This window comes from Rattus rattus, chromosome 15 (assembly GCF_011064425.1).
Source record: "Rattus rattus isolate New Zealand chromosome 15, Rrattus_CSIRO_v1, whole genome shotgun sequence".
Classification (NCBI taxonomy): Eukaryota; Metazoa; Chordata; class Mammalia; order Rodentia; family Muridae; genus Rattus; species Rattus rattus.
The window spans coordinates 18,861,031-18,880,114 of record NC_046168.1 but is presented as its reverse complement, the minus strand read 5'-3'; the positions used below and the strand labels follow the sequence as shown (position 1 = coordinate 18,880,114).

At 45.4% G+C, this 19,084-nt stretch overlaps 1 protein-coding gene across 1 annotated transcript in view; it reads left to right on the top strand.

Moving 5' to 3' along the window:
* Nucleotides 1-19,084, top strand: part of Fhod3 (formin homology 2 domain containing 3) — a 235,943-nt gene that overhangs the window by 102,738 nt on the left and 114,121 nt on the right. The window contains exon 7 of the mRNA XM_032885556.1: nt 6,201-6,442. Coding sequence (XP_032741447.1) covers nt 6,201-6,442 — 242 coding nt within the window. The remainder of the gene's footprint in view (nt 1-6,200; nt 6,443-19,084) is intronic.

Genomic DNA, 19,084 nt, shown 5'->3' with positions numbered 1-19,084 from the left:
GCATCAGCGAAGGTCAAAGGGTGAATCACATGTCCTCCAGACTAGGCTTCTAAGTGTGGTACAGGGGCTCCCATCCCATGGGGAATTTTCTAGAAATGTAAGCTTTTGGTCCCAACCCAGATCTCTAAATTGGAAACTCTTGAGAATGGGGCTAGCAGTCTTGTCTCCACAAGCCTTCCAGGAGATCCCAATATATGGTTGGGTTTAAGAACCTTTGACACAGAGGAATCTGGGAACTATTCTGTATTGAAGAACATGTACTATGTTGTTAGCACCTCTACTCAAGGAGAAATCACATAGAGAGGCAGGAGGCAGGGTCGAAAAGGTGGAAGGAGAAGAAGGGGGAAGGGGAGGGGAGGGGAGGGGGAAAGGAAGAGTGAGAGTGAGGGGTGGGGGTTGGGTAGGGAGAGAGAGAGAGAAGGAGTAGGAGAGGAAAGAGCCATTCAGCTGAATGTGTACTGTGAAGTGGAATTCATGGGTATTTTTGGGAAAAACTCATTTCCCATTTTGAAGGTGGAGTCTCGTGTAGCCCAGGCTAGCCTCAGATTCCACATGTAGTCAAGGATGACCAAATCATCCTGGCTGTATCTCCCACGTATTGGGATTTCAGGTGCAGACCAGCATTCCTACAACAGAAAACAGTACTTTAATGATGTCCCACAACATTGCGCTTTCCAATGTGTTCTCTCTCACCTTATTACAGTGTTTTTCTGTTTATGACAGTATATCACAAGGAAAAATAGCGAAATTTAACATGAAATGCTCTTAGTTATCTTTATACTACATGATAGCATTTAAAACACAAATATGACAGTATTTAAATTGTAGGAAGAGTTGGCAAAATTTCTAGGCTCATATTCGGAAGCTTCTGTTTACAAACATTGTCAGGCATATCAGGACAGAGGAGACACTGTTAGAATCTTGTTTTGTTTTGTTTCTGGATACATCTGCATTCTACCAGCGTTCTGGAATCAGCTTTCTGGTCAGGATGGATGTAAAAGGAACACTGGGCTTCCCTGTTGTTCTGTGTTATCATTCAGTACAAGTGATTGTCTAACATGGGGAAGTAGCAGCACTGGAAGGATGTGAGAGAGGTCCTTCCCTATGCTCATCCGCAGATGTGGTTCCCATGGAAGCAAAGCTCTCAAGGATTGCTCAGTGCTGGGGCTTGCTGACTCCCCATTTCATGGTCTGCCTGTGGTAGGCTTTCACATGGCCCCAGCCTCTACCTTAGGTGCCTTTGGTGTTCAACTGCACTCACCTTCCTGCTCCCTAGATGTAGAAACTAGGTCACTTGAGGAGCCTTTACCCTCCTCTCCTCTTTCCTCAGCCTTCTTTTCCTCTAATCTCCCGCTGGCAATCTCTCTGACCTGTCATTATGAAGCCTTGTTGGCAAGGGGCTTCTATTACTTGTTCCCAGTCCCCCACTGTTCAAAAGCAAATGTTTCTGGAATCCATGCCTCTGTCTAGAAGTTCTCGTGACAATTCTGTCTGTCATTTTGAGCAACCCTAAATCCTATGCTCCATGCCTCTTTCAAATGCAAGAGCCCAGCACAGCTGCTTGAAGTTCCTTAAGAGCTTAGATGACCGTCTCCTGCAAACCTCACACATTCGTGTGATAGTATTGCCAAAGGTGGGGCTGAAGAAGGGTATGGTTTATTCTGATGCCCAAGTTATAACTCAGGGTGACAACCAAATATTTTAGGTGGCAGACAGAGTCTGGGTCCTCATTCCTATCTGAAAGTTAATGAATGCTCTTTTAGAAAACATTTGCTGTCCTAGGCAGCCAACTTTAAATATGCACAAGGAAAGCAAGAAGAATCTACATACAGAGCCAATACTTCCCTCAAAAAGACTGAATTTTTCAAGTGCCTGCAGAGATCTTGGGTAGACTTCTAGAGTGCTTCCTACTAGGGCAGGATGTCTGGTGGCCACATGTCTTGGGCTTTCTGGGACAGGCCTAGTTTTGTGTAATTTAATTCCATTTCAGAAAGGTGATTTGATCCATGTTTAATTAAGTTTATTGAAAATTTATAGCCACGTGTTATTTTTTTCAATTGCAAAAATGGCCCAAATAAAAAAATCTTTTGTCAGATCAGATGTGTTAACTTTTGATCTCCTGGTGTATAACAAGCACACCATCATAGACAGGTAAAAACAAAAGTCACCGATCTTTCTGGTTGGAATCAGGAATTCGGTTTGGCTTAACTAAGATACTTTCATTTGGTTCAGCTACCTGGTGGCCTTACTGTGCCTGGAAGGTACCACTCAGCCTTGACCATCTGGTCCTGATTTGTCTAGACCACGCGTGATCCCACTTCAGTATTTGTGAAAAACAAGACCTGCACAAATGCTTCCAGGCTTGGTGCCATGTTTGCTGATGGCCTATTGAGCGAAGCAAGTCATATGGCCAAACCTAGCCTCAGTGTAGGGAGAGATGCAGATAAGGAAGCAAAGTGTGAGTGTCTATAACACTGTGTTGTTGTGGCCACAGCCTGCTATCACACAGTGTCTTGTCATGGCCCTGACATGCACCTCACCTAACGGCTTAGCTCAACTGTGTAGGCGTGAGACAGCAGCTTGAAAGAGGGTCCTATCTGTTCCTAAGATAGCTGTCTGTCATGGGTCACAACCACATAAAGATAAAAGTTCAGAGAAGTGGTACTGCTTTTGAGCTCCAAAATGTTTGAGTAGCTCAAAGCAAGTTTCACAGCTATGATGGTTTGTATTTGCTTGGGCCAAGGAGTGGCACTATTAGGAGGTATGGCCTTGTTGGAGTAGGTGTGTTCACTGTGGGCATGGGTTTAATACCTCAGTCCTAACTTCCTGGAAGCCAGTCTTCTCCTAGTAGCCTTCAGATGAAGATATAGACTAGAACTCTCAGCAACTCATGCTCCATGCCTGCCTGGATGCCACCATGTTTCCACCTTGATAATAATGGATTAAACCTCTGAACTTGTAATCCATCTCCAATTAAATGTTGTCCTTATAAGGGTTGCCTTGGTCATGGTGTCTGTTCACAGGAGTAAAGCCCTAACTAAGGTAACACCTAAGTCTAGGTGGGAGGGGATGAGCCAGGGTAGTGTGTAAGCAACTAGAGACGGAATACTATACAGCCATTAGTGTAGCTCGTGCATGGAGCATGTGTTTAGCATGCATGGAACAGGCCCAGAGTTCTCTCCCTAGAGCATTCCACCAAAAATTAATATTGATCATATTAAGAAGTTATGTTAAGTGGGACAATAATGTAGTGGTTGTGGTTTTAGCAATTTTTTTAGGGGTATATATATATAATATTTACAGATGATAATGATATAATCTTAGATATCTCATTGAAAAATTGGTCATGAGATTGAGGGCAGAAGTGAGATGTTGATGAGGAATATTGAGTCTGCGTTGGTAACTGGTACACTGCTGTGTGATATACGTGTGTGTGTGATATACGTGTCACACCATTCGCACTCATTCCTGTCTCTTACATCTGTCTGAAGTCTCCACAGTAAAGGAGGCTTAAAATACTATGCAAAGACTGGCATTGAAACCACCCACCTCTGGGTATTTACTTCAAAGAATTAGAATCAAAGGCATCAGAGGTCTTATAGCAACTGAGCATAATTCCTCTTCTTGTTACTTGCAACAGGGTCTGGCCTTGTACTCCGAATACTCCTGCCTCAGCACCCATGTTGCTGGGATTACAGGCTGTACCACCACACCTGACTGTACCACTCCACCACCACCTCTTCCTCCTCTCCCTTCCTCCTCCCCTTCTCCCTTCTCCTCCCCTCCTCCTCTCCCTCTCCTTCACCCTCCTCCTCTTCCTCCTTCTCCCTCTCCTCCCTCTCCTCCCTCTCCTCCTTCCCTCTCCCTTCCCCCTGTGACCAATGCTGTGACATGGACCTGAATTTGAGAAGTTCCCCTAGTGACTTGTACATCACAGCAATGCCTGGATAACTTCCTCAGATTCTTTTCTTTACATGAACTTTCTGGTCACCTCCCCTTTCCTTGACACGGGGCAATGAAAGAGGCCCTTGCACACTGTGCTTCTCGGGAAGGCACTGCGAGTGGAATGTCACTTGATCTTTGGACCTTTGAGGTTAGACAAAGAATTCGAAATAGCTGAACCGTGCTTTAGACCCTTCGTATTGCTGCAAATGTGTGCTTAATAAGAAACAGAGTGAATACTTGGGTCAGGGGGAGTTCAGATGGTCTAAGAGCGTTCTGTCAGAAACGGGGGATACACCAGAATGCTCAGAACACTGCCATTGACTAGGACTGTCATTCTCAAACTTGCCCACACAGTGCCACTTAGAGTTTTAAAAGCCGAGATGACAACTGTGACTTGTCACACATTGAACTTCATTTTTAATGCTTGAGCTTCCAGACGGGATTCATAAGAATGGGAATTTCCAGAGAGATTTTGCAAGGATGAGCCCTTAGGTGAACTCATCAGGTTTTGCCCTTTTAACACTGCCTGAGAATGAACTGCAGGGGAATAAAATGACCAAAAGATTTCAAATCATTGTCATAATATCTGAGCACTCGTTATAAAATATATCTTTTGCTTAAAAAGGCCACACTAAAGCCATCTTATCTAAAGTCGTGGGTGGAAGAAATAGGAGGTGAGGGGTGAAGGGTGACGGTAGATGACCTGTTGTTCATCAGCTGCGTGTCCTCTGTACTGACAGCATCCCCTGAACTTTGACAGGACGGCTGGGCTGCTGACCCTAGCCAGGCTCTCCCTGTCAGGGGAGCATAGGTGGCAATGTCAGGCCATTGCTTTTGTAGAAGTCTGCTTTGCTGTCCTGGGAATATGAAACCATACAGCACTCCCAGCTCTCTATCATCTCTGTATTCTTCATTCTCTCACTGGGCAGGATCAAGGTGTAAGCATCTTCAAACCAAGAAAACGTACACATTTGGGCATACGTGGGATCATGTGTTCCACAGTTGCTTGGCCTAGCAAGCTACTGGGCTTAGCTGAGCCTGGTCCACAGGTTGCCTAACCTAGTGGTTCTGTGTAATGGGAGGGAATGGGAGCTTCCTGACTACTACTCTGTGCTTGGGTCAGAGGAGAGCATCCGTCACTGCTTAAGCACCATCCACACACACTCTCACCCTTGATATCCTCACAAGTACAGCTATTCTTACCAAGGGACCAGAGAGTATGTGACATGCTACTAGGCACATCTACTTCGGTAGTGGCAGAGCCACATGCACACAAAGGTCTGCTCAACAATAAGGAGAGAGCTTTCTTTTCAACGTCTCTGTTGCAGTATGTGCAAGCTCCAACCCCAGGCATCGAAAGTTACCCCAGAGCAGAGCCACTGTTAAGTAGGCTTCTGGAAACATACAGTACATGAGCATCCTCTTTGGGAAAGGCATCTCAGGAATGTTCAGGTGTGGAACCCAGGAGGCCTCAGGAAAGCCTCTGCCTTCTAGTATGGAGAAGAGTCAAGGCAGGACAGGAAATGATGGTCAGGCAAGAGGAAGTATGGGTGTAAGTTCCTTATTAGTGCTGCGATTTACACAGGAAGTGTCTTCTAGAGCTTCAATTGGATCAAGTCACTATGAGCTGGTTTGGTCTTTAACATGAGGGACAATTTAAACCACGGATGGACACATAGTTTGGTTGTAGTGTTAAGTGGTGGTAACAAGAAGGAAGAGTCTGGGTGAAAGAAGTAGAAAACTCTTGTGTCACTGTCTATATCCTGGCTACCATGGATGAGCAGCTTGGCTTTGTTTACTAAATGTCATGCAGCGGGGATCTGGCTCACTGGTTCCTGGGTACTAGGGTGTGAACAGATTGCTTCCACCATGGTCTTACCCTGTGACGTCACTGTCTTTCCATAGAACCAAACACACCCAAACCATTTAACACCATGAGCCAAAGCAAATCTGTCCTTTTTAAGTTGGCTTTCTCGGGGATTTAACCACGGTGATGAAAATCTGATGAAAACATTTAGATTTCTGACAATTTCACATATTTGGTTCATAGAATCCATAGTGACAGACAGTGTGCAATCGCAGGTTGAGCTTGATTTCTGGACGCATGTGAGGGTACTTTGAGATGGAGCAAAGGTCTGCAATGTAGGGAAACAAACAAAAGCAGTTTTAAGTCACTCAGAGGTGGTGTACAGTCACGGTCAAGGCCTGAGAAAAGCAATCAAGTTTGACTTGGCTGATGCACTCTGCCTTTCCAGGTGGCACTCAGGCATGAAGATGGTGATGAGACCGCCGAACCACCTCCCAGTGGGCACCGGGACCGGAGGAGGGCCAGCATGTGTTCTGGTGGCACTGTGGGCGAGCAACAAGGCCTTGACCGCAGAAGGAGCCGTAGACACTCAATCCAGAATATCAAAAGCCCACTGTCTGCTCCCACCAGCCCCTGCTCCCAGACGGTTCCTGCCTTCAGACCCAGCCAAGTTCGAGACCTCTGTGAAAAGTAAGCCTAACCCTGGTGGTGGGAAAAGGGAGAAAGGTCACACAGGTACTGACCACCATTTCCCTCCCCATTAGATGGTAGGGCCTCCTGGTCTTGCTTCCTGCCTCTCCTCTACCACTAACCCTCCCTCAGGGAGGGACCTTTAAAGTCCATCTAAGCTGCTCCTGATGGCAAGCATAGACTCAATCTTACTAAACTCATCTAGTATTTTCCAAACAGCAAAATCTAAGTCCAAAGCCATGGCCTAGAAATTAGTGGTATGCCACACAGAAATGTAAGGTAATATAGACACATACAGATTGGGTTTAGATATGTAGAATAAACATGAAAATTTAAAGACATCTCTTTTATTCAGCACAGACTCATTTCAGCATTTACTCACTCAGTAAACATTTTTATTGAATGTCCATTATAGGTCAGGACCATTCCAAGGTATAAGGATACATATATATGTACATGACTGATATATGATCTTTATCTTTGTGAGCCTCTATCTAAGCTGGGGGAAAGAGAATGAGGTAGATAGGAAGAGGGGGTACCCATAGACCTATGAGAAATTATTATGGGCTCAAAAAAGGAAGCTTGATGGTACTTGTGGGAGCCTGGAATGACTCTGGGGAAAACAGTAGAAGGATGGCCTGGTTTCTCAGGCCCCGAGACATCCAAGTGGATGCTGTCCAGTCGCTGGAATAATAATGGACCTCAGAGGTACCCTATTCATTTGCTGCTGAGGTCAGATGCAAGGTATGTTCAATCAGTATCAAGGGCTCCACCATTCTCTCTCATGCTGGAAATATGTGTGAGTCAAATTTAGCCTACCTGACTGCATGGCAAAGGAAAGGATAACCCAGAATACATTGGACAGCCTTTAGAAGTCAATCATCAAGAATGAATGGGTTCCTCTCAACCCCATCGCAGAGAGACTAGCCCACCATCTCTATCACCAAGACATAGCTCAGGCAGTGTGGTACTCATGTTGCATGGGCATGCAGCAGGCCATCCTCTGTTTGCCTGCTAACCAGAAAGCAGGAGGAGGACCTGGTTTGAGAGGCATGGTCCCTTTCTATGTAATGACCCCAGAGGTCATGTTTCTGTGTTTGTATGACCAGCTCTACTTAGTGAAAGTCCCAAACTTCTAAATAGATTAAAGTTATCAAGGTTTACCATGAGCATTACACTTTGTGACCCAGGACCTTGAAGAAACTCATTCAGAGCTGAGCCACAGTGCACCTGAAGCACTTACCCAGTACTGACCCTAGCTAGGGCTTTGGGAAATTGACTCAGAGGAGGTTGAGGAAAATGTACACAGTAGCTGAAGACAATTTAAAGCCAGTGGAGATGCTGAAGGCAGACGAGAGGCTAGCCTTGTCCACCTTGTTGGTTCTTCACTGATTCATGGTGTGCTTGTTTCTGGCCTTGTTCTTCCTCTTCTTCTTTTCAAGGGTTCTTCTGTTGTGTGTTTGAGTGACCACATCTTCTGGTAAGTTGGTGCAGGGGATCAACCTGGGAGCAGCTCATAGTCTCCAGGTTCTAGGCTCAGCAGGAATTGAATCTGGGGTAGGGAGAGGACACAGACACCGCTCTGAACATTGCTTGTTTTGTTCTATCCAAGAAGTATGCATATTTCATTGTGCGAGACACACACATAAATATATAAATTTAGTAGCATTTGGGAAAAGTACTTTCCAGTTTGTAGAGATTAGAGGAAATGTGAGAAGAGAAGATATTGGACAGTCTTGTAACTTTGAAATAACTTTCCACAGAGCCCGTTGGAGGGAATCCGGGGTGGTAGGCCATGGTGCAATTCTCCTCAAAGCAATGGTACAAAGCAGGAAAGGATGGCGAGAAAGAAAATGGGAAATGCTCTCCCTGTGCTTAGTAGAGACACCTGCTTAGCATCTGTGCACTCTAAATAGGACTTTAGAATCAAGCAGTCCTTTGTGTCAAGCCGCCCTGGTGGCCCGGGAGGCAAGGCTGTGAACTCCCTACACATACTTGATTCTTCTCTGTAGTAAGGTTCCTGTAGATGCCACATGGGAGGGCTAGAGGCTGGGTTTTATCCTTCTGTGACACAAATGATGCCAGCACATTGGAAAAGACAGAACTGTGAGAGGTCAGGAGGAGATTCATGGTGTTGGAAAGGTGTGTGGAACTCTCCGCTCACATCATTTGAGTTTAGTTCTCATAAAGACCTTCTTGAACTGCGTGCGATAAGTACCAGACAGCAGGTATGGTGGGCTTTGCCTTGGGTGCAGAAGTAGGGGATGGGCTGCACGATGAGTTAAACTCAACTCTTGGCTCTCAGTGTTCAGAGCTACTTTTCATCTTAAACATTTGCACTGAACAGGACTTACCCTTCAGACTCTTTAGAAAAAGAATTGGTCTTCATATGGGCATGTCTTTACTGAGGTACATAGAAATATTCAAGAAGAATTTAAAAGGAAACAACATCAATTTTCCTTACAGACATAAGCCTGCCAGGTTACTGCTATCATTTTAGTAATAATAATGTGACCCTGAACTCCTATTACCATGCCATGGCTTCTACACTGGCCATTGGCCCAATAAGGTAGACTTTATTGATCATCTGTTACCTGACACTTTTTCATGCAATATATATATCATAATGAATTTCATCTTCATATTTTGTTTTTGCAGATTTGATTATAGGCAGAAAGATCAAAGCATTTTAATTTACTATTGAGAAAATTATTTGGGGTCATCTAATTAGCAGAAATGAACAAAGTCCAGCAGTGTATCTCATTCAAATTGCTACCATGTATAGTCAGCTGAAGGACTAAAACATTCTTGATGTTTGTCTAGCTTAAAGCAGGAACCTAGTGGAGGGAACAGGCTCTGCTCTTTCTTTCTTGAGCCCCTAGTCTACCCACACATTTCCTGCTTGCTACCAGAGTCTCCGACCTTAATTTACCTATCCAAACACGGCCCTGTTCAACCAGGTGCTTGCTCTCAACACACAATAGGTCTCCTTCTGCTCAGTCTTCAGTGTTTCTGGCAGGAAACATTGCACAGGACCCTGTGTGCACCTCTGATTTCCATCCTGTGAGTTCCACACAACATTCCACTCTCCAGAGGTAATTTTGAAACTCACCAAGTCAACCAGTGCTCGCACGGTCCCATCTAGCTCTCAGTCATGTGTGTATTTTCAGAACACGGAAGAGCGCCTGGCAAGTGTGCACAATGACAGCTGGCTGAGGAATGGGGGATCTAGACTTAAATGCCACGTGTACCAAAGGGCAGTGATGGCTGTCATGTAAATCTTAGATGTCACAAAATACTAATCCCCCGTGCTTTTTCCCCCTGACCATTATAAATGCAAAATATATACTAATGTCTAGGTTCTCTAAAATAGATTTTAGGCCAAATTGAGTTCACTGGTTGCACTTTGCCAACTACTGCTCTCAGGGGCCAGCTAATTTTTGAGAACCTGGGGGAAAAGGGACTGAAATTGCCAATGAGGAAAATGTGAGGAAGGACAAGGAAACCACCACACCATGTGGGAAGATGGAGGAATCTTATAGTTGGGGTTAGAACAAGAAGGTAAAGGAAGCTGTGAAGTGCTTCCATTGGGGGGCAGTTTGCCTAGCATGCACAAGCCCTGGGCTATATCCAGGAAGAGATTAAGATCTTTGTTGATCACAAATTCCTATGACACAGGTGAAGTTGGAGAAGGGTAGGTGATAAGCTGGGGTAGGGTGTACAGAGCTTGGTGGGAGGAAAGAGGCTAATGACACATTCAGTGGAGATGGGGGAGTTAGGGAGGTCACAGCAAGATAATCTTAGCTCTAGTGATCCCCAAGGAAGTAGTTCTCAACCAGGAATGACTTTACCACTCCAGGGATACCTGGCTATGCTTTTGTTATTACTACTAGTGTGCTGCGATCCTGTGGACACATGGTAGGAAGAGTCCAGGAATGCTGTCCTGTCAGGAACCATGCCTTAGTAGGCTCAAGTAACTGGCTGGATTTTTCACTTCCTTCATGGGATGTTTCCAGGTTTGGAAATGGCTGTTGGATGAGGTAGCCAAGGTTGGGTTTTGTTTTGTTTTGTTAAAGAAGATTCTGTGTACCTGCCTCAAATGTTCACATACCTAACTTTGGAGCAATCTTTTAGCTATCACAGAGACAGCATTATTATTATTATTATTATTATTATTATTATTATTATTATTATTATTATTATTTTTAGCAGAAATGGAGTTGTGGAATGTCTTAACCCTACTCATTCTGGCTTATGTAAGTTATGACAGAGCCCTTTTTCTAATGTTTATCTCTTTTAGCAAACTTTCACTCTTCAGAGTCTCAGCAAATAACACTGAATTTAGTTAGGAGCAGGCTGGACTGAAATGAATGAATCAATCAGTAACTAAACACAGCCAGTTCTAATCAGCTTTGAGTCTATCACATTCCAAAAATTTGACATCTTGGAATGTGACACCTTCATGAAACAAATGGGCAAGGCAGCAATATACTTATGTAACAGACGTGTGCTAGTCTGAGGCCAGGCCTCATGACTGTAGGGATAGGAGTTCAGGCTCGTATAACCAGGGATGCAGGTGGAACTGGGAGGCCAGATTCACAGTTCTCCTTCAGTTGTTGTCAATGGTTGACACAGAAGTTAAAAGGCTAAGTACGAGAGTTGTCGGGTGTCCATGTATGTTAGAAGAAGAACGATAAAGATGTACTTGCTGTATTTGAAGCAGATGTATCCATTTTAACAAGTTGAAATGTCATTAGGATAAAAACATAGGCTGTTGTGTGAGCTTCTGCTGATTCCTCTGCCCCAGATAGGGCAGTGATGACAGAGACAAGTGATTCGACCCAAGTGCAGCTCCAAGTACCAGTGAATTTAACTGGTGTTACTTACAGGAGTGCGGGCAACTTACGGGCAGCTACACCATTGAAGAAAAAGAACTCCCAGCAACCACTAGCTTCCATTGCCTGGTGGATGGTTATGTGCTCAATAAAACTTTCCAAGTACTGCAGCTGTCAGTATTGTTGTGATGCTATCTGGTCCCTGTTATAAAGCAATGGCCATGTATTAGTTCCTATAAAGCTGTGACAGTAAAGCCAGGCTCTGAACGTTACTCTCATGCCTGTGTTAGGTTCAACTTCAAAGGGATTCTGAAGGCCACCCAAATGGTGGTAGCCTTAGGAAGATCAAGGTTTCCTCCACAGGAAGATGAGTAATAATAGGGTTACCACTCATGAAGCACTCTTGTGTAGGAACAGGACTGAAGATGAGGGCAGGAGAGGCAATGCAGTCATGCGATGAGTCCTGGGAATCAGACTCTGGAGACCAGCATCAGGGTGCAGATCTGAGTTTGCTGTGTAGCACAGAAGCTTGTATACAATGCTTGAGCCATCCCCAGGCCTCTAAATCCTCAGCTAAGCATATCTTACCATACGGTTACTATGCCCAGAGAAAGCTCAGCCTGATGCTGTTACTCCGAAGGCGGAAGGGGCATGATCACTGGTTAGGACTTTGCTGAATACAGGAGAAACAGCCTCCACACTGGCCACAGTTCCTTTTGTTGTGTCACTGGTGTTCCGGCAGCCATTGTTGATCAGACGGCAGATCAGGACTCTTTAAGGAGGCATAGGAGCCTGTGGTACCTTGCTCTCCATCCCACTCTTCCCTTCACAAGGTTGACCTCCACTTCCACTACACTCGCTGTGTGCTGTCTGGGGTGCTAAGCAGTTTTTCATGTGTTGCAATTTCCTTGGAGAAAGTTGTAGTGTCCTTTTTACTTAATAGACAAGGAACTTGCCATAGATCGTACTGCTGACCAGTGGCCAGCATGGCTTAGAGTTTGTACCCAACCCAACATGACTACCTGGAAAGACTCTCTGATAGGCTAGAATGTGTTTAAGGCGAGGGGTCAATGTTCTAGTTTTGAGGAGCTAATTAGATTCCCTGAGGAAGAAAATGTCATTCAGAGCAAATGATTGAGCTTGGTGATCTTGAAGAGCTGTATTGGTTTTGACTAGATATTGGTTATGACTTGGTTTGCTTTTCCCATGAATGGGCACTGATAATGGCTTCTGAAAAGGACTTCTGAAAATGCTAATTCTAGAGCAAAGCTTCCCAGTGAGCAGAGACTAACCAGCCATTCTGGCAGAGATGGAGAAAGGAAGGTACAGAGAACAGACACACATTGAGAGAAAGCCTCAGCTGACTCAATGATTGGAGGTGGAGGAGAAGCAGGATCTAATGTTGTAGCATCTAACAGTCAGTGCACCAATTAGTGGCCCAGTGGGTGGTAGGATGAGGTGAGCCTGTGGGTGGGAGTACAGGGGAGAGATTGGAGATACTCACTATGATCCCCTAAGTGGCGTGGAGCACATTGGTATTACTCTACCAGCCACAGGAAGCAGTGGGCAAACAGAGCCTAATTACAGAACCCAGTGGACCAGTGATCTCATCTTCCTATATTTTGACAAGAAGGAGATATATATGGTTGCTTAAGTTTTAGGACAGGGCATGTCCGCAGGGATCTGTTGCCAGGGTTACAGGATTCATCCAGCGGTTACCTGTGGGGTCTGCAGCAGAGTAATGAAGTTGACCCATCTCTCGGGAGGAGTTGGCAATAAGCAATCTGTTTACAAGGGAAAAGTATACAATGAAGCAAGTAGGTATGACATAACATTAACATAAAATCTTTGCCTCGGGTGACCTATTAAGTGCTGGCTCCTACAGCTAGGCTTGGCTCCAAGGTGCTCCAACAGACCACCAGGAACAGATATGGTGGTCAAGAGCAGAGATGTGACCCTCAGGCTTAAGCTCAGCCTTATACCTCCTTAAGAGGGAGAGTTTAGACAGACAGTAAAAATGTGCACTTAGTGGAGTGGGGGTTATATTAGCCACCTCGTGCCCTGAAGCTTCCCCAGATAGTGTACTTTTATAGAAGGTAATTATTAAATAAATATGGACATGAACTAGAGAGACTATTTATTATCCAGCATAAACTTGCTACAGGATTTCACAACAACCAGATTAACAAACACTGGTCCTATGAGCAGCAAGTAGCTACTTGGGAAGGTTTATCTGATTGTAAGTGATCTGTCATGAATGGTATATACTGATGAGGCCCATGACCCCCTGAAGTGAGTATTACTGGATGGCAGCCAGGGGTGTGGAGATGTCCAGGGGCCCTTCCGGAGCACTGTCTAGCAAAAGGCGGGCTGGAGGAAACAAAGATTGGGTGAAGGAAGAGGGAGCTTGGAGTAGCAGTAAAGAGGAAGCCACTTGGCCTGGGAGGAAGAAGTCAAATTGTAAAGTTTCTGACTTTTGGAAAACCCCATGACTAGGCTGCCAGTTTCTTGGGAGTTCAATCTTTGCGAATGCCATGGTAGATTTGGGGGATCTTTCTAGATTCTGGGGTAATTGGTAGGCACTGATCCTTAAAACCATGCAGAACCAGTGGTTAGTTTCAGATGGGAAAGGTGTGTGTGTGTGTGTGTGTGTGTGTGTGTGTGTGTGTGTGTGCACGCTCACGGGAGCGCATGTATGTATGTGTGTCTGTGCATGCATGCTTGAGTGTGTGTGCATGCATGTGTGCATGTGCATGTGTATTGGGGTGGGTCTTTGAGTGAGATCTGGAAGTGGAAACACTCAGAGGATGGAAAGTGGGGGATGTGTTGAGACGCAGAAGAGCATGGTTTACAGGACAGCAATTCGATCGCACTCAGGGTTTGAGCTGGTTCCCAAGCACCCAGTAGCATAGGATCCTGGGCTGGCTCACTCAATAGCCTCTGGGTGTGGAGTGTTTGAAAGGCCTAGGAATAGTAATCCCCAGTCATTTGGACAGGCACTTTTAGGAGTCAAATATAGACAGTTGAGAGTGAAGCCCAGCTGAAAAGCAGGAAAAGTAAACCAAGAGGCAGAGAAACAGAGATAAATGCCTGAGAGGGAAATGCTGGTTATGAAATGATACCAGCGAGATTGCCACCCACTCCCCAGTCAGAGAACTTTTAAAGTGCTCGTCCTCAAGTGTGAGTGCTTCTCAAGCGAGTGGACTCTGACGGTGTGAGGCTTCACAAGGAAACCAGCTGTTCACCCGTGGGCTAGAGGGAAGGCCTGCCTGATGATTTGGTTAGCGAAGGGCTAAGTGTGTTCTCTTTTGGCCCGCACAGACCCTGTGTTTCCTATAACACGTGCCTTCTCATCCAGGATCATGTGGTCACAACCTTTGCTGCTGAGCCTGGATTTCATAGGCAGTCCATGATGGTGTAGACATGAGGACATGTGGGTCCCAAGAGGCCTTTGAGAGAAGAGCATGGCCTTTTCAAGAGTTATTGATTGGATCCACTCCTGGGTGGAGCAGTATCAGTTTTGCTTCCTATGTTCGATGGTTAGGCTAGATGTGGTGGTAACCTGTTTTCCCAGTTGAGAAGCAGTGGCAAGAGGATCTCTGAGAGTTTGGGGCCAGCAAGCTGGGACTACATAGCAAGGAACCACAAAGAGAGGGGCTGGGGAGAGAGGGAGGGAGCCTGGTGGTAATTCTAGACTAATGACGGATGACCCTGAAGATACAAGTTAGAGACCAAATGTGAGAGCAAAAGTTAAGGTGTCATTCTTGAATTACCCTAGATGCCTAGAACAAATGAAACTCAAGACGGATGATCAAAATGTGAATGCTTCACTCCTTCTTTAAAAGGGGAACAAGAATACCCTTGGCAGGGAAGAGAGAGGCAAAGATTAAAACAGAGACTGAAGGAACACCCATTCAGAGCCTGCCCCACATGTGGCCCATACATATACAGCCACCCAATTAGACAAGATGGATGAAGCAAAGAAGTGCAGGCTGACAGGAGCCGGATGTAGATCGCTCCTGAGAGACACAGCCAGAATACAGCAAATACAGAGGCGAATGCCAGCAGCAAACCACTGAACTGAGAATAGGACCCCCGTTGAAGGAATCAGAGAAAGAAGTGGAAGAGCTTGAAGGGGCTCGAGACCCCATATGTACAACAATGCCAAGCAACCAGAGCTTCCAGGGACTAAGCCACTACCTAAAGACTATACATGGACTGACCCTGGACTCTGACCTCATAGGTAGCAATGAATATCCTAGTAAGAGCACCAGTGGAAGGAGAAGCCCTTGGTCCTGCTAAGACTGAACCCCAGTGAACTAGACTGTTGGGGGAGGGCGGCAATGGGGGGAGGGTGGGGAGGGGAACACCCATAAGGAAGGGGAGGGGGAGGGGGATGTTTGCCCGGAAACCAGGAAAGGGAATAACACTCGAAATGTATATAAGAAATACTCAAGTTAATAAAAAAAAAAAAAAAAAAAAGTTAAGGTATCACTGAACACAGACAATGGTGAGGAAGTGTTGGGCAAAGGCCTGAGGAGGACTAAAGAGACCAGACCTGGAGTTAGGCCACACTGTCATTCTGTATGATCGGAAACATGGTAGCAATGACAGAAACACCACACTCATGCTAAAATGAATGTTCTGGGTACTAAGTAGCTGTTAAATAGCTGACAAGGAATGTTCTTACATTTAGGGTGGGTGCCTCTTTCTGAAAAATGATGCTGTGTTTTTCCTGTACAGAGGTTTGTCATATTCACGCAGTCCCCATCTGTCAAGTGTCCTTTTGTCAGCATGCGGATTTGTTTTGTTTTGTTTTAACTTGAAATGAGGTCATTATTACGAGAGACTTCTCAGAATCGAATTGTCATGGGCCATACCCATACACATGGGTCTATTCCATGGTGTCGTGGATCTCCACCGCATCTCTTTGCTTCCTGGTGTTAACAGGATGTTAGTGAGATGGAGACGGAGAGTGATGGGCAGGAGAGGTGAGCTGGTAGGCCCTGCGTGCGTGTGAACACAGGCAGAAGAGCTGCTAGTCTTCAATGGGGGAAGGAAGGAAGGACAGAAGGAAGGAAGGAAGGAAGGAAGGAAGGATAAAGAGGCATTTCTCCAGCTGCTTGTTCTAAACAAGCATTCGTAACTTTTAGGCCCATGATGTTGGTGTTGCGCTCCCTGGGTTTAATCCCAGTTTAATGTCAGGGGGACCTTGAGATTGTCCTAACCTCTCAGTACCTCATTCTGCAAATGGAGGCACTAATAGGAGACCTGTTCCAGAGGTCAATCAGGAAAGAGGTGAGCTATGTAAACCATTTTACATAAAGGCAGCCAGCACAGTAGCTAAATAAAAAGAATCCGTGACTTCAGAGATGTAACAGAGTCGAACCAAGCACAGTGCACAGCTGACCACCCCTGTACCTAGCAGCCCATGCCCTTCAGAGCTTTGTGGTCCTGGGTGCCTTTTGGATGGTGAATGCTTCTGATTATCCTAAGAAAGCTTCCCAAAGACACTGTGACTCAGAGAGGGGCCAGTGGCAATTCTAGGAACTTTGGGAAGCCTTGGTTACAGAATCTACATTGCCCCAGAGACATCATTTCATTCCTGAGATCTTTGCTCCTGCCATGTGATTTTGGTTTTATAAACATGAGATTTAAAGGTGACTAGAGATGATCCCCCTGGAGGAAGTGGCCAGTCCAGGCCTGTTGCATGCTGGCCTTATCTCCCTCATAGATCCATGGACAGGACAGGGCAAGGACAGGGAGCAGAGAGTATGTCATGGCTGCATGCCATGGGCAGTCATCCTGAATGGGAAGCAAATGCTTGCAAGATTCAAAAAAGCCACTTTCTGTCCCTACAATTCTTAAATTTATGACCAGCTTTGCAAATTTGCCTTCTCACTTGAGGGTAGAATAGTTTAAATGGTAACATCAGAAGAAGAAAATTATCAATTGTCTCTGACCTAGTATTGTCTGTCTTTGTCACCAAGGCGCCTTTTGTCACAGCAAGGCGTCTCCGCTAGGGAAACTCAAACTGCCTGCTTTTCCAGAGCAGCCTTGTGGTGACATACTTTACAATGACACATGTTCTGAAGTTCGCTTTTAGTGACTGACCTAGTTTGGTGTGCTAGGAACATTAGCACCTTTTATCAACAGTCCCAAGTCATATGCACGTACTACGCCACTCCTATTTTCTCATGCCTACCTATTCTAGCATTTGAGACTATAGCCATTACAAAGATCACAGTTTCATAAGACAATGTGCAAATTAATGTGGGGGTGATACACGTGGGTGTCTTTGGGAGGGGAGCAGTCAGCTGTGTGGAAGAGCTCAAGGCAGAAATGAAGGGCAGCTTCTCAGGAGAACTTGAAGTGTGCAGGGACAGCCATTGCAGTGCCATTTGCTTGATGGAGTCATGACATTGCAAACACCAGCACACTTGGCAGGCATTCAGTGCAAACCAAGATTGTGCTCCATGGGTTTTTGTTTGCTTGAAACTAGGTCTCATGTAGCCAAAACTGGCCTTTTGAGTCTTGGTTCTTGACTATTGATTCTTCTGCCCCTGCCTGCCAATACCCTCTTGGAGCAACACGTATTCACCACCACACCCAACTTCAAATACTTTAGTCCAGGAGTTTATTCACTAAATTCATAACAGTATTTATAATAAAAGAGGACTGACCTTTTGGAACTAATAGTATACTATCTCAAAAAGACTGTCAAATCCTGTAAAAATATTAATGAAAAAAATCTTTTAGGATAAGACTGTACCAAGAAAGGATTAGAAGGACTGAGGCTTGATGAGTAGGAATGAGAAGAGCTCTTCAGGTCATGGGAATACCGTGTTCAGTGGGAAATGGAATAGAGGTTTTGGTGTGCCTGAATTTCCTGTCTGTAGCTGGAGAGACAAGACTGTGGAACGTGGAAGGAGATAGAGGTGGTAGGCGATGGAATGAGCTCATATGGAAAGCAGGCTGGGTCATGCAAGGCCCTGGAACTCCCAGCATGAAGTCTGGTAATTATCTGGCATGTGAGTGCAGTCATCCTAGCTGTGCATATTTGAAACAATGCCCATCTACCTGATTGCAGTTGGGGAAGTAGAAATGAGAGCCCAGGTGAATACTGAAGCAAAACTACTGGAAAAACAGTGGTAGTCTGGACCCAGGGCAGCATCTCCGTCCCAGCCTTAGGATACAATTAGCAAAAGCAAGACTTGAGCATCCGTGTTTTCAAACATCTCTCAAGGGTGTGGCTCACTAGGCTGAGATGGCCATTGGTCATGAAGAGTCGTGAGGGTTTAGAGGTTGGTGTTGGGAAAAGAGTTGATATCCTTGTCACTCGATCTTCCAAGGAGCCACTTCAGGACTAGAATGAGCCTGGTCCTGCTTGAGTTACGGTGGGAACTATGAGTATGAAAAGATGCAGGGGTCAGCAGCATGCAGTGGGGTCTGTGCTCGGTTTTCACTTATGACAAAATATCTGAGCCAAACCATTTAAGAGAGCAGAGATTTAGGCTCATGGTTTCAGAGGCGTCTGTCCTTCATGGCCTGGGGTTTGCCAGAGCAGAACAGCTCACCATATGTACGGAAGGAAGCAAAGAGAAAATTCCTGCCTCAGTGGGTTTTCTCTTTTCCAACTTTTTACCCCATCTGAATGGCTAGCCAAAAGGATGGTACCACCTACAATTGGGGTAGGTCTTCCCTCATTCAGCTAATTCTCTCTGGAAACACTCTCAACACACACAACCAGAGGTGGGGCTCACCGATTTCTGAAGCATTTCTCATTCTGATCAAGCTGAAAACCAAG